This window comes from Ambystoma mexicanum, chromosome 1p (genome assembly GCF_040938575.1).
Source record: "Ambystoma mexicanum isolate Mex_15411 chromosome 1p, UKY_AmexF1_1, whole genome shotgun sequence".
NCBI lineage: Eukaryota > Metazoa > Chordata > Amphibia > Caudata > Ambystomatidae > Ambystoma > Ambystoma mexicanum.
Window position 1 is genome coordinate 811,118,049 of NC_090921.1, and position 14,707 is coordinate 811,132,755.

Consider the following 14,707-nt stretch of genomic DNA (forward strand, 5'->3'; position numbering starts at 1 on the left):
TACAGTACCCTGTCCTCCAACATCCTCGTCCTGATGACAGTTCGGTCCCTTCAGACAAACTGACAAGATAGAACACCTTTTCCGAACCAGAAACACCAACTACATAAGGTGTCGACAATAATGGCGTACTATTATCCTTAAATAGTACTGAATTCTGCACAAAGATTATTGCTACTAACCCTCACTACAATGTATTGTTTAACATATCATTGTATATTTTTGCACTCATGGGCTTATGTATGTCTTTTTTAAGGCCTTGTGTGACTTACAGGCCTACCAACTTTTAGATGTTTGTCCTAAAATAAATATTGAATACACTTCGCTTTTTGTTTGACCATGGCACTTGGCTAGTATTTGTTAATTAACTGCCATGGGCCCCCCCCCCCCCAGTGTCAAGGCCTTTTTTGGTGATTTTGGTATATCACCATACAATGCCTTCTAACGTTTTCTCTTTCATTAACCCCTTAAGTGCCAAGGACGAGTTATCTCGTCCTTGGCAACAGGGAGGTAATCCCAAGGACGAGATACCTCGCCCTTGGCACTTAAGGGGTACCTAGTCTTTTGCTGCAATTCGGACCGACCCTACTGTGTCTTTAAACAGGGGTACCTTCTGACTCCCTTTCTTGCTCGGGGTTACAACAAGCAAGTGGGGGTTTCCATCTTTAAAGTGCACCCTAACCTCTCCTGCCTGTATTGATTCTGGCGGGAAACAACTGAGCAAAGTCTGCATGGAGAGGGTGCACACATTATTTTCGTAATGAGTTGGGAGATACTTGCTAGGGAATACCTAGGCTGTGGTATACGAAAGAAGGTTGGGCTATGGCCATTGGTGAGGAGCGCAGGATTACAGAACGAGATCACACTGGGAGGGTGGTGGGTGGGTTTTTGGGTGTAGGGATCGGAGGCGCAGTTGGGGCTTGTTCATGCAGGGCCGATGTGAACGTCGTGTTGGTGATTTACGCTGTAATGATGTTAGATGCTATTAACCTGCAATAAATACATTTAATTAACAAATGATGGATATTTTCTCTTGGATAGCAGAGTGGAAGATGTATTCCTATTGTATTTGTGTACATACCATACGAGGAAGATTCTTCGGATATTATGGATGTGGAAATTGGACTGGTCTATAAAACGGTCCTACATCTCCCTCTAGAGGGAGACTTCGGCCATTACAAAACCTGCATCAATTTAGTTGCATGTGACCAAGAAACTGCTGCTCCATGCATTTAAAGTCTCTAACAGGGGGAAACATCGGACTCGCATTAAACTAATTTTTAAATAGGCACTTTTATTCTCGAGATTTATACAGACCCAAAGTGTCTGGGCTGGTGCGAGCATTTATAGCGTTGCAGCAGAAGTGCTATATTGGCGCTACTCACAACCCCATTGAAATTAGGCTAGATGTTCAGTTGTTGGAGGCAACCTGGCTCACTGGTGCCCCCCTCCTTCAGGGCATGCCCTAAGTGGCTACCTAAAATTGCCTGACTGTAGAAACCCCATGCAGAGGGCTGAAGCTGATGGCATAAGTGGCTCGCTTAGTCCTGTTCTTTTTGCCATTGCATTCTGGTAATAGTAGACCTGCATTTATAATGGGAAAGCCCCAGGCTGACTTCCAATATTATATGGTAGGTTATTTATAACGCGCTTAATACCCAGAGGTTTCTAAGCGCGGACCGGGGATCGAACCTGTGTTGCCCCGTGTCATCTTGCTTCCAAGGCGAGCACGTGGCTAGTGAGCTATCCTCCCGAGACAACGGCTGGATGAGATACCGACGCCTCTAATCAGGCCACTATCGAGCTTTGTTCATGCTTCTTCTAGCCAATCGCCAGCTTTTCTCAAAATCCTCTCTAAAAGGAATGAGCATTCATCTGTAGAACAGCCCCTACTGCTGCACTCCCTTTCTTTGGGATCAGATATCCAGGCCTGTCCCGCTCCCGCCACCTACCTTCACTGTCCGCCCTCTCCCCTCCCCCTCTCCCTCCCCCTCACCCACCTTCACCCGCAACCCTATTTGGTCCCTTACCGAGCGCCCAGTCAAAGAATGCATGTACACAGTTTGTTCAGTTTCGGGTTCTTGCTTTTTTATTCTGGAACTGTATAATTCTGAACAAGAAGACAACACGCAGGGTCAGAATGGGCCACAAACCGGACAGGGCACCAATAGAAAAGTGACCCCAAAATCGCAAATCACTTCCATTACTTTTTTAAACAAACTGAGTAGCGCTCTGTTAAGGCAGTTTTTGTCCAACCCTTTGTTAAGGGATCTACAAACACTGACCTTAATGGAGAGGCTAGCACAACAGACAAAAAGGAGAAGCCAAACCTCTCAAAGGTAAGTAACGTGGACAGAGCAACAAGGCTCAACTCTCAGGTAGTGGTAGTAGGGTGACACAAAGGTACAATTAGTCCACATACTTGTCTCTAGAAAATACACCACACTGATATGCTGAAAAATATATACTTGAATTATGTTACACGTGTAAATCTCTATCAGGCCAAATAAGTACTTCACAGAATATACAGTATATATAAATATGTAGTATACTATAAAAAAAAATTAGGTTTTTAAAAGGAGTCTTCATACCACTGCCTGTAGGTGGGCCAGCCATCTCAGTTAGGCAGCAAACATAAATGAACAGAGGGGGGTACAAGGGAACCACACAACCTGGTAAAGCAGGAGAGATCCCCTATGGGACTGCGCAGTTCAGCATATTTGTTAGGACCTAGACCGGGGTCAGAACCCAACAAACATGGATATGGAAAAAAGGGAAGCAGACATTTTAGCCCACCAGTAAATTAGTATAACTCCCCATCCCCCCCAACCAACCAACCCCTTCCCTCCCCCAGGTCCACAGCAACACCCCACAATAATTCTGACCCTCTAGAGCATAGTACTAAAAATATTACATATACACACAACTCTCCATCGTAATAGAGGATAGGAAATATATTATAACCATAGCAAAGGCCTCCAAGAATTAAGGATACATTTTCGAAACAGTTTGCTTTGCAATTCACTTCAAGGAAAAATATGTACACAGTCACCAAAACTATTTACTGTGTAATATACATTTACAATATGAGATGTAAGTCCAACAAATCCAGTTTCTGGCTTAGAGCCCATGGAATCCCTCGCAGGTACAAGACAAATGTGGCGGGCCAGGCAAGTACACCCTGAGTCACTTTGTGCGGGTTCCACCCGCTTGCATGGTAGTATTTTAGCCCACAAGTGAGGATTCTGCAGCAAAGAACCCCAGGAAGGGCCAGAAGAGACCCCAAACAAAGAGATACAGAATGTTCAAAGGATGAAGCAGGAGCCCCAGAGGAAACGGTAGCAGAGCAAGACCACCCCCAATGTTAATAATGTGGTTGAGACTCTCCTCTGAATAATCACAGCCCGGACCAAGGGGACCTCCGAGGGCGAGCCTCTTTAACAATCATCCGCCCCAGGACCCAGAGGCAAGAACTCCTGTCAGCGGTTTCAGCGTTAACGTCTCGAGCAAGGCAAAGCCACTCGGATAAGGACGGGCTTCATTCCCAAGTGCCCAGGGGCTTGAACCCATAGCCAACAAAGATGCCCACGACCAAGAAAGGCCACACTGACAACCTCCAATACCAGAGGAAAACTCTGGGAAAGTGAAGGAACTAATGAGCATGGCTCCCAGCAGCTAGTGAGCAAAGAAGCAGAAAACAATTCCAGGAAGCAGATAACAGCGGGCGGCACCTTCGGGCATTACAAGCAGCCGATCAGGTGGGATGTTGGCGTCGCAGCACCATCCAGTTGACAGCAGAGGCGAACAGACAATTGGAAGATCCAGGCTGTAAAAGGGCGGGCAACAGTTGTAAACGGCACAAAAAACGGTACCTGCATGGAAAGATCGACCCAGCAGATGAGGGAGTCGGCAGCGGAAAACTGGAAGCGCGGACTGGCCCTCCAGGGGCAAAAACGCAAACCTGGATATGCCTAAACCACTACACCAAGCCAGTATGGCAGTTAAGGGTTAAAATATGGCAAAAACATTATTCGTAGGCAGACCTGCATCTTTCAAGCCGCAGAACGGAACAGCAAGAAAGAAAGGCAGGGACTAGACAGGACCTTCAGCACCCCTGAACAAGTTGCTGGCCAAGGGCCAGCCCACCAATCATGAGAGGGGCTAGAGCAAAGAGTCAGATGACCAATCATATTGGTTGGCCAGTGGGACTGCAACTCATCCTAGACCACCCCCACAGCAAGAGAGAGAGAGAGAGAGAGAGAGAGAGAGAGAGAGAGAGAGAGAGAGAGAGAGAGAGAGAGAGAGAGAGAGAGAGAGAGAGAGAGAGAGAGAGAGAGAGAGAGAGAGAGAGAGAGAGAGAGAGAGAGAGAGAGAGAGAGAGAGAGAGAGAGAGAGAGAGAGAGAGAGAGAGAGAGAGAGAGAGAGAGAGAGAGAGAGAGAGAGAGAGAGAGAGAGAGAGAGAGAGAGAGAGAGAGAGAGAGCGCGCGCGCGCGCGCGCGCAGGGATACACACTGGCCTGAATCACTGTAAACCAACACGGAAGCTGTTATGAGGGCTTACAAAGAGCCCAAGAGGTCAGAACGGCAATTTTAAGCCATCCTTGTGGTCGCTCTGGTGAAAGCGAGCCCTGAAATACAAGCACCTGGCTGCTAAAAAGGTACATTTGTCTACCAATGCAGTGAAATGGCTTGCAGTGCTCGGGAAGCCAAAACAAAAGTACAGCTGCAAACAAACTAATCCTTAAAAACAATGTAGAGTAATAGAACCTCCACCGGGCAATATCGTGGATCTAAGAGGTATCCGTGGACGGCTCATTACCATAAGTAAGGTAAAAAGGGTTGTACTGGCAGGGGCTTCAGGAGAAGTCCCTCTGGCCACCAAAACTAAGTCAGTGATCCCCAAAAAATAAAGAGAAAAAGCAAACGTTGAGGGGCCCGAAAAGGTTGGCGGCGAATCCCCAAAAATAGGAATCCTGTCTTAACACCCCATCAGGTACATTTTTTAATAAAATTTGTGGCAAATGAAGAATTGGAATACATATTGGGTCTATACCATTGGTAAAAGTTATCAGATGCACAAAGCATTAGCTCAAACTCATTGACCATTGCAATCATGGCACTATTTTACAGCTTTGTTGCAACCAATTTAAGATTCACATTATTTTTAAAAACTGTTTGTCAATTAATGAATAGGTTTAAAGTATGCCTTTCTTTTTATAAGTGTGTGGAAAGTTATGATCTATAAATGATAGTAAAACAATTAGCTCATTTAAAAGACCCACATTGTCTCAGAAAAGAGGCATTCATAAGGTGACTCTCTCCAGGCATTGCTCTAAAGGGCAGGGCAAATCCTTAGAAAGGAAACCATCAACTTTAAGATTTGAAAAACAATTCTAAAAGTTAACCAATGGACTGCAAAACAAAGGCAACTCCTGGCACACATCTTTCAATTCCATCCAGAGTAACATGCCTGGTGCTGCCTCAGGCTTATTTAAGGCAGTCATGTGGGCAACCTCCTGCTGTTCAACAACATGTCTGCAAACATTGTGTATTGGGAAGGTGGAATACTGGGGTAGCAAAGGGGTCTGCATCTCCAATCAAACCAACCCGCATACCCAACACCAGCCAGGCTTTACTACTCCGATCTAGAGTTCAATACCTGCGTCTCTACCATCAGTTCCATTTCACCCCGGAAGTAAATCTACAGTGCAAGATGGACGTACGTTAGCATAGAACTCGTCATTCTCTGCAGACAGCACCACTTCCCGGAGGTCTTTGTTGATTCCAGGCACTCGAGAAAGGTCGATGCGGTTGTTGTTTATCCCCAACAGTTCATGGACCATCGCTTGATACGTCCACTAGAAAGCACAAAACAAGAGGCAGGAATGGATTCATATTTTCTTACAGAAACATCCTGTTGCATCACTTTTCTTGTAGACAGGTTCTCATCTGTTATTTGTGAAAAGTTTTAAACACAACTTTTCTCAACCATAGACATCAATGACACAAAAGGATTTTGTCCTCTGTTGCGACACATACACCTAGAATATCACCAGCCCCAGTAAATGTCTGGTCCAAAAGGAAAAAAAAAAGGGTGCATATTGAGTCAGGGCTTGTGGGGAAATCGTGATGGCTCTGGAAGGGTATACAGTGGGTGTAAGGTTAAGAATGAGGTTGGCTGCTACTTCACTTCGTCTTTGGTCACCCCAAAGAAGAAGTGCTAGAACTACACTGGTCATGACCTGAGGAGGAGGGAGCTTGCTGTGTAACCCAGCCCATGTACTGAAATGCTCTGTCTTGTAACCCAAATTGCTGGCAACTGTTGATGATTTTGCGTGGCCGTGTAGTATGAGGCCAGGGGTCACATTCTGGGTATAGGCGATATATTTGTTTTAACTGTTATGGTCCTTGCTGCTTCTCTGCTGCTTAGCAGTGGTGGTTCCTGAAACAGTCACTACAAACGCTCAACCGCATTAGGAAGAAGTGCCCATTGTTTGCCCTAATGACACTGAGAGGCTGCGAGTGATGGTTCACACCTGGGCATGAGCCGAGATTCATGTTTGGTCACTGAAAAGACCAATGTGGCACTAATGGAGCTTTCTAACCGGGGGGCATCAAGGGGGATTAAGAGGTTACATACAATTGCACGTAAGTTATGTGAACTGGGGACCCACTAACTTGCACCCTACCCCACAAATTCCAAGAACTTGCCAGCCACAGCAGCTAATTCTACATCAATGAATGACTTCAAAGTTGGATTCCATTTCAGGGGAACTAAGGAGTCAGCCCCTTAGGTGCGGTGCTGCCACAAGAAAAGAAGCACTTTTTGCTATCCATAACCAACTGTACCAACTGTCATTAACAGTGTATAAGAGTATCTAGGGTTGCAACTTGGCAAGGTAGTCTTTGACAATGGGGTCCCTTTGCTAGCCATCAGGCAAAGCTGATAACCTCTGTTGGGGAGTCTAGGGAAGAAGTCCCTGTTCTGGTCACTTAGCCATTGATGGGGAACTGGGGCCAGTAGTCTAGGTTCCCAGGCTTGATCCACAGCAATGATGCCTAATGTGGGACATTCTATAAGGCACAAAGGAAAACTAAAGTTTGCATATTTGTGCGTCTCGGTTTGAATATTTAATATAGTGGGTTATGTGCACGAACACTCTTCATTTGTAGTTCACCTGTTCTCAAATGATACTGCATGAACATTGTAGATTTGCCCCGCTCACAAGCATCTAATATTTTCACTGATGCCAATCTAGGTTTACTTGAATAGAGCAGTGACCTGTATTATCCGCACATTCTGCACATCTAGTGGCTACATGCATTTAAACGTTGCTTTGTTACTGAAGCAGCAAAGGGTCAGGCCTTGGTCTCCTGAAGCCTTCGCCTACAAGAAAGTCAAAGCAGAACACTTCACACCCTGAAGAGAGCGCCTCCTTTCAGCCCTGGTGTCTATCTGCCCCACGAGGAACAGACATCAAAGAATACAAGAGTGATAGCTTAACAGGCCCTCAGCCACTCCCTTTATCCCTATACTTAAGTGCATCAATAAGTGAAAGAAAAGGGAATAAGGGAGGCTCTGTCACAAGACACTCAGGGCAGATCAGCGAAACATCACGCCGGTGGCTGTTTCACTGCCGTTTTTGTGGTTTTTATTGCGGGGCAAGCCAACCATGCTCCCATCCCATTACTCTAAAAATCAATTAAATCTGCACCTCCCCCTGTTCCTTCCGAAAGAAATGCTTGAAAAAAATAGGCGAAAAGGCCGATTAGCAAATGCATTGAAAAGGATGCGACGAGGAGTGCAGGTACCCTCAGGGTTGGCATGGACGGGGCAGATTGGGGCTATATGCAGATAAGAATCAGCAGCTCCCATGTGTTCTCTCTTTCAGACATTGGGTCTATCTTGCAGTCACACCTCTTTCATCTCATTGCCATTCCCCCAATTCCTGACTCACTAGTACAACTGGATTAAACTAAATGATTATTCGCAGCTCAGAGTGAGACCCCAATTCCTTTCCCTACCACCCCCAATTTCCAACTTGCTACCATGCACCGATCCCTAAAGACCATCTATGCAGCTCTGTAATCTCACCTGGTTCAAAAGTGGGGTAATGGCATCATCACAGCGATCCAAGATCAGCAATAACGGGGGCACCTCGGTCCTTCGGAAGTCAAAAAGCTCATATTCCTTTGTGATGACTTGCTAGTGAGAGAAGAAGGAAAGCGCCTCATAAATCATAGCAGAAATGGAAAGGACAGGCCCATCAGCCAATAGCCCATGAATGCTGCTCAAGGGGGATGTAACCCCAAGTGTTTAACTCGCCCAAAAATGGCACTCTTCATACCACTCAATAGATTACAAGGTCCTATTGACATCTAACAAAAGTACTAAGACCAAAAGGTTGCTGCTCTGAAGAAGGGACTCTTCCTGGAACCCCCAGCCCACCGCTCTACACCCCTTCAGCTATTGCTAGGTGTTCTGCCTGCCAGAATTCAAGAGCTGCTCCCACTAGAAGAAAATGAATGGCCTGGGATGCAGCTTCCATCCATCTTTCTAAAGCACACGCATTTTTATTGCAAATAATTAATTAAATATGTCTCGGGAGGATAGCTGACACAGAGCCCCAAAGGTTCCATCCTCGGGTCCGCGCTTAGAAACCTCTGGGTATTAAGCGTGTTATAAATAACCTATCATATCATATCATATCATTCATTTCAGTAACAAAACATGAATTAAAAATATGTACATGTAAAATGCATGCGTTGCTCAGAATCAAAAATACGGGGGATGCCATGCAAACATTAAGATTGTTGGAAAAAAAATGGGAACGATTAGGGGGTCACTCTAAAGCATATGGGAGAAAGGATGACATAATGTAACCGAAGAAGAGAACCAAAACCATTAAGACACACATAATAAGGGGGAAGGAGGAGTAAAGCAAGGAACAACAAAGAGAGGGAGGTATAGGAATATAAAAAAGGCAAACATAATTACAGCAACTACCAATAATACTATTGTAGCGTAGCAATATCATGGCAACAGCGAGAAAAGCAGAGGAATACACCATCCTTGGATGGTATTGTTGAACAGTAATCAAATGAGAAGACACCAAGTGTTTTGCATTCACATAAAATGACAATATGGTACCAAAGGGCTATGGTTGGGGGAGGAAGCAGCAAAATCTTGCGTATCACCAGGGATAATTCATCTCACTGAATATGCGACCTCCCCCCAAAGATTTAATGTGATTAGGATCCCAAAAGGTGTTATGCTCCTCACTCGAGCGCAGATGCACAAATCCCCCCCACCCAGGTCACCCACGTGACGTGACTAAAGACACCAGATTTATATTGTTCCAATTCATAGTGATAGTCCTAATGGCTGATAACATTAAAAAAATCTAGGAGTGACCTTACGTGGGTAAACCACAGACAGAATAAAAGAACAGAAGGAGGTTCATTTTCCCTGAAACTGGGAGAATACTTTCAACTATATATATAGATCTCATACACATGACCAAGTTATTCATCCATCGGCATGAAAACATCATGTGTTGTAAAGGGCCAATTTAAGAGAGACAGTGACAGAAATTCGGGGATTGAATGAGTCCAACTTGAAATACTTCAGGATGGGTCAAGAAGGCCATCCGAAAAAAAAACAATGCTAGTTTGGGGTAGGGTAGCAGAGCTGATCTCCAGGATTACCCTGACCAAGAATGTCTCAGTGTAACCTCTCCAGGACAGTCCCCAGCTGAAGCTTGCGCTTATTCAGTCCCAAAGTTGATTGATGAAAAAAAAAGAGCATCAAACTGTTTTATAAACTTTAGATGTCCAATGACCCACGGATGTCAATCTGGAAAATATCTGCACAATGTATGCATCTAGAGGGGAATTCAGTGAGTGGAGTCTTTAGTATGGCATATCCAAGGAACTGGGCTCAGGTAACTTAGAAGATTTCATGGGAGAGGAACATGATTTGATATTCCCATTACATCATATCCCTATTTTGTGGATACCACTGTAGATCCATCTGACAGGACTTTTGCTTCTTGTAATATTATGATCTCCCCAAATAGACACACTGGAAGCTTCAGCAAGATTGAACTTAATGTTTTTTTTATCAAAATGAAGATAAAGAAATTGTTCAGGCAGCACATTCTTAGTTGAATGAACAATAGGGGCCGTAGTTAATATGTTTTGGCTCTGATTGGAGGTGCATGCTATGTTCCACCAGCCGCCACTGAGGGCTGTCAATGCAGTAATTAACGGAGAAACATAGCACCTCTTGTCTAACTAATAAGACCACATGGGAAAGCCTGGCATCTATGTGACCCAAAGATCTTCACGTTTGGCAATGCAAAACAGGCTTTTTGCCCTTTTCAAACAAACGCAGAGAAGAAATGATCAATTTTTACAAGGATAGGAGAAACACAAAAACCAGTAAATATATGGCTTGTACTTTGGGGTGCTATAATCAACCTGCGTGGCTTCAACCTCACACCACCAGAAGAGATATAACTGGGAACAGCTGTTGATGGATATATTGATGGAGTCTAGAAGTTTCTTGGAGTGCAATGATATCTTATCTGCTCATAACATTCACAGATATGTTATGCTACTGAAACACAATAGAAGACAGATGCGTTTTATCCCATTTAGAGTGCATAATGTATTGAGAGGAAAAGAATCTGCTTTGCTTTTATTTAGCGAATAGCCTAAGGCCAAGCCATACTCTTGGATACAGTTTACTATCAGGGGGACAGATATTTCATGGTCTGAGACAGAGTAGGAAGTCATCAGCATATGTCAATAGGTCAATCTTTGGTTTCTGCAAGATGGCAAGTGATGGATTTGGATATTAGGCCTTCTAATCTTTCATTGCCATATGGACCATCACATTACGCTAACAGTAAGCTTGCCGGTACCGCTGTTACCGGACCGGCAAACTACAAGGTCTGCTTGCGACTGCCTTTTCGCCAACACCCGTGAGCAGACCGTGTCGGATGCAACGGCACCATTCACGAATGGCACCAGCATCCGGCTCCCCATTGAGTCCAATGTGACTCAAATGGGAATGGGGACTAATAATCTCCGGCGCCCGAGAATGGGCAAGTACCGGGTCCACCAGGGTCGTCATGCCCTGGTAATTGCCCATTCCCAGGTGCGGAAAAAAAATGATTCCAGCCGGTTTTACCAGCACAGCTACCGCCGGTCTCATAATGAGGCCCAGTGTCTTTAACGCAAAATTTTCCCAGAATCTAGGACATTCTACTGTAGGACCATAGATACTAAAAAGGTTGAGAGCAGATATTCTAATCTCAACCTTCGCATGCGCAGTTCTGCCTCCGCTATCTTCCTTTAGACACATGAGCTTAAGCTTTGTCGTTTTGGAAAATAAAACTGTGACCAATAGCGAGAGAAGCGAGAACCGGCTTTAAGCAAGCACCCTTAGAGTATAATAACCTTGGGCTGCAACATTTCAAAAAGTTCCTTCTTTAAATGTAGCAATACAATCTTCAGAAGATTTGTTCTGCCATAAGGTTCTATTTAGGACAGTGCAAGCGATTAAAATATATAGCAGAATTTGCCATCCTGCCCATGGCCACGATGAGATCTTGAAGGTAATGCTACACCCCCATGATCCAGTAATTTCACACACACAAAACAACAAAAACAAATCACACATTAAAACGAGGGACTGCAGTGGGTAGAAACAGTATAACCATAGCATCCACCCTATCCCTTTAGGCCATTGTACATTTAAGGCTGAATGACAATGGTGAGTAAAATGTCTATGCATCAATACATGGTCAGTGTTTGCAGGTCTGGGAGGGCTTTCTTTAACCAGGACCTAGTCAGGGCAGATTTAAACGCGTTTGGAACTTGACTTTCCATGAAACTAGTTGATAAACTCCTTAATAAAGAGGGTTAGTAAATGCCACTGGCTTCGATAGTCCAAGATGGAATAGGGTCAACACGAGAATCAGTGAGCTTAATTTTAATCCAACGCATACAATCTCTAAATTCAACATGTGCTCAACACCAAAAGATAGCATTGGCAAGTCCAAGTCTACTGCATAAACCGGAACTACCAAGAGAAGAGATGCATTTGGGGCAGCAGATAGCATTGCAGTCACAACGAGGCCAGCCCTCACATCATTCACATTATTATTATTATTATTATTATTATTATTATTATTATTAAAGAAATGAGAGAGGGTATTATATAAATTGAGCGGTGTGACTAAGTCCCATGGGTAGCTAAAGTGACATCACACGCCCAGGGAGCCCCATGACAAACATCTGACCTGATGACATCACATACTTGGATATCATATGACTTTTGACCCGAAGATCTCACAGGAAGTCACATTAGTAAAATGGCCAAAACATTTCCTCAATTAATGAAATACTGACATAAAATACACACTATTACTGAAATAGACAATTGATTGAGAACTATCCGAATTGGTGCATACCTAAACACTATTAGACCAAGCACCTACACTAGAAATTCTCCAAGAGACATATGTACACTTGTTCACCCAGACGTCATGAAGATAGTTTGCGAGTAAAGTACCTGTGTGAATCTCCCACACGCATGGACAGGATACCCGTTCATTAGTGAATCATTTTATATTATACTGGCAGATGTACCTGTGCTTTGCACTGTAATTCCTACTTCAGTCCCAGTTTGACATTTATTTAATGAACTGAACCAATGTTTCTTTGTAGACAATATTGCTAGTCTTTCCTGTAGGAGGTAGTGTGAACAAATTGTCTTTATTTCCAACTCTGGAGTAAGCCACATAAAGATGACCATGAGAAAAGCATGAATCCTGTAAATTGGTTCCAGCTACTTTGAGTTGGACCATTGAGATTGCGCAGCAACATTATTGGTGTCCTGATCTAAAGCCGAAGCAGCAGCGACCTAAGCATAAGTGCTGCATGTGTAGGGCTGAAGCATGTAAGCTTGAAGTGCCATACCCGTACATGTACGGCTGAAGCATGTAAGCTTTGTACTGTTGAGATGGCATACATTCATCAACTTCCGTGGGAAATTAAGTTTCTGTAATCATCATGAGAGATTTGCCACGATGTGACAGACAACATCATTGCGGACACTATTGAAGAGACATGCACCGGTTCCGGTCACACGCATTACTACAAAAGCAGCGTATTGTGTCCCCCCACAAGACTTCAAAAGTGAGTGCCGCTAATGTCAGCTAGAATGCTGATAGTGAGGAAAGTTTAGGAACAATGAACTGCTGAAGTTTTCATGAATCGCTGAACTTTATGAACAATGAACGTAGAACTACGGCACAAAGGGGCATATGGCAGGGGTATGCATAGCATTCTGCTTAAAAAGTAAATCCGAAAAGGGTATATTTTATACTTGTTACATTGTCTACACCATGGAGCCTACCCAAATGCCACATTTCAGGTTTGTAGCATGTTGGGGGGTATGCTGAACATTTCGAACAGACACACACTCACATATTCACACATATCCCATATATATATATTACACAGCCACATTAGTGGCTGTGTAGTTATGGTTAAGTTGGTGTTTCCATAGGAAGAGCACTTTTTGGGCGGCTTATGACTTATCCCCCTGGACGAATCCTCACCAACCTTTGCTAAAAAAGTATATGGGACACACTGAATTTTTTTGCAAAGTTTGGTGATGTTTGGTTTAGGGGGGGATAAACTATAGGGGGGGGTCCCAAAATGTCTTTTCCCATATACTGAATGGGGGAAAAACTTTGCGCACGCCTACAGGCCAAACCGCTGTACGTATTTTCACCAAATTTGCGGCAGGGGGCAGCGGCTTGGTCCCAAAAGCGTGCTTTTGTAAATTTGGTGACAATCCGTCCAGTAGTTTTCTTTAAAACGACCAAAAAGTAGGTCTAAAAAAATAAGTGATATCTATGTCCGCTCAGCGGTCACACTTCCCTGTTCGCTCCGCAGACAAGATACCGATTGGTTAAGGGGCTGGCGTCATGACAGCGGACACGCAACGTCCCCGCCGATTGGCTGCAGTGAGCCATGTTCTGCGTCAGATTGTTTGGATGCGCCCGACATCTTGGATCCGCCGACAGCGCGGCGGCAACCAGCGGCGAAATGCTATTTCGGAAACTGTTTTGGTGTGTCAGAGTGCTTGGGGAGGTTCAGAGAGTAAGGGATGGGTGAAATACTGCATTTGTTTAGGCGGTAGGTGGTAATTATGTATTCCCCATGCCCGCCTTGTTCGGGATGTTTGTAAGTACAGAAAATGAGGGGTCTCATAAGGATAGTACTTCAGTCCGTGCTGTGCGCAGGCAACTTGAAACTGTTCTAAGGACACGCGTGGTGTTAGCGAACATTGAAATTGAGTACATGCCGTAGGTACATTTTTTGTTTCTATGGGTGTGCTATTGATTTATACGCCGCCATGGGTGTGACATGCGGCGGTGGTTGTGGCCAGGGCCTAGAGTCTTGGGTGCATGGCCGTAGGCCATACTCCCAAGACGCTAGACCCTGGCCACAACCACCGCAGCATATCACAGCTATAGATACACCCGTAGTATTGCATATCGATAAGGTGGTTGTGGGGAGGGTCTACAGTCTTGGATGCATGGCCAAAGGCCATGCACCCAAGAACAAAGTTATAAGCACTGGAGTTATAAGCCACTGCACACCCATACATTCAAATATCTATGGCCTTA

The 14,707-nt window shown here is 44.5% G+C and overlaps 1 protein-coding gene across 1 annotated transcript in view; it reads right to left on the reverse strand.

The window, feature by feature from the left end:
• VPS45 (vacuolar protein sorting 45 homolog) overlaps positions 1-14,707 on the reverse strand; it is a 527,429-nt gene that overhangs the window by 346,164 nt on the left and 166,558 nt on the right. Inside the window, exons 7-8 of the mRNA XM_069652302.1 lie at positions 8,092-8,202; positions 5,720-5,854 (exon numbers count right to left, since the gene is read on the reverse strand). Of these exons, the coding sequence (XP_069508403.1) occupies positions 5,720-5,854; positions 8,092-8,202 (246 nt within the window). The remainder of the gene's footprint in view (positions 1-5,719; positions 5,855-8,091; positions 8,203-14,707) is intronic.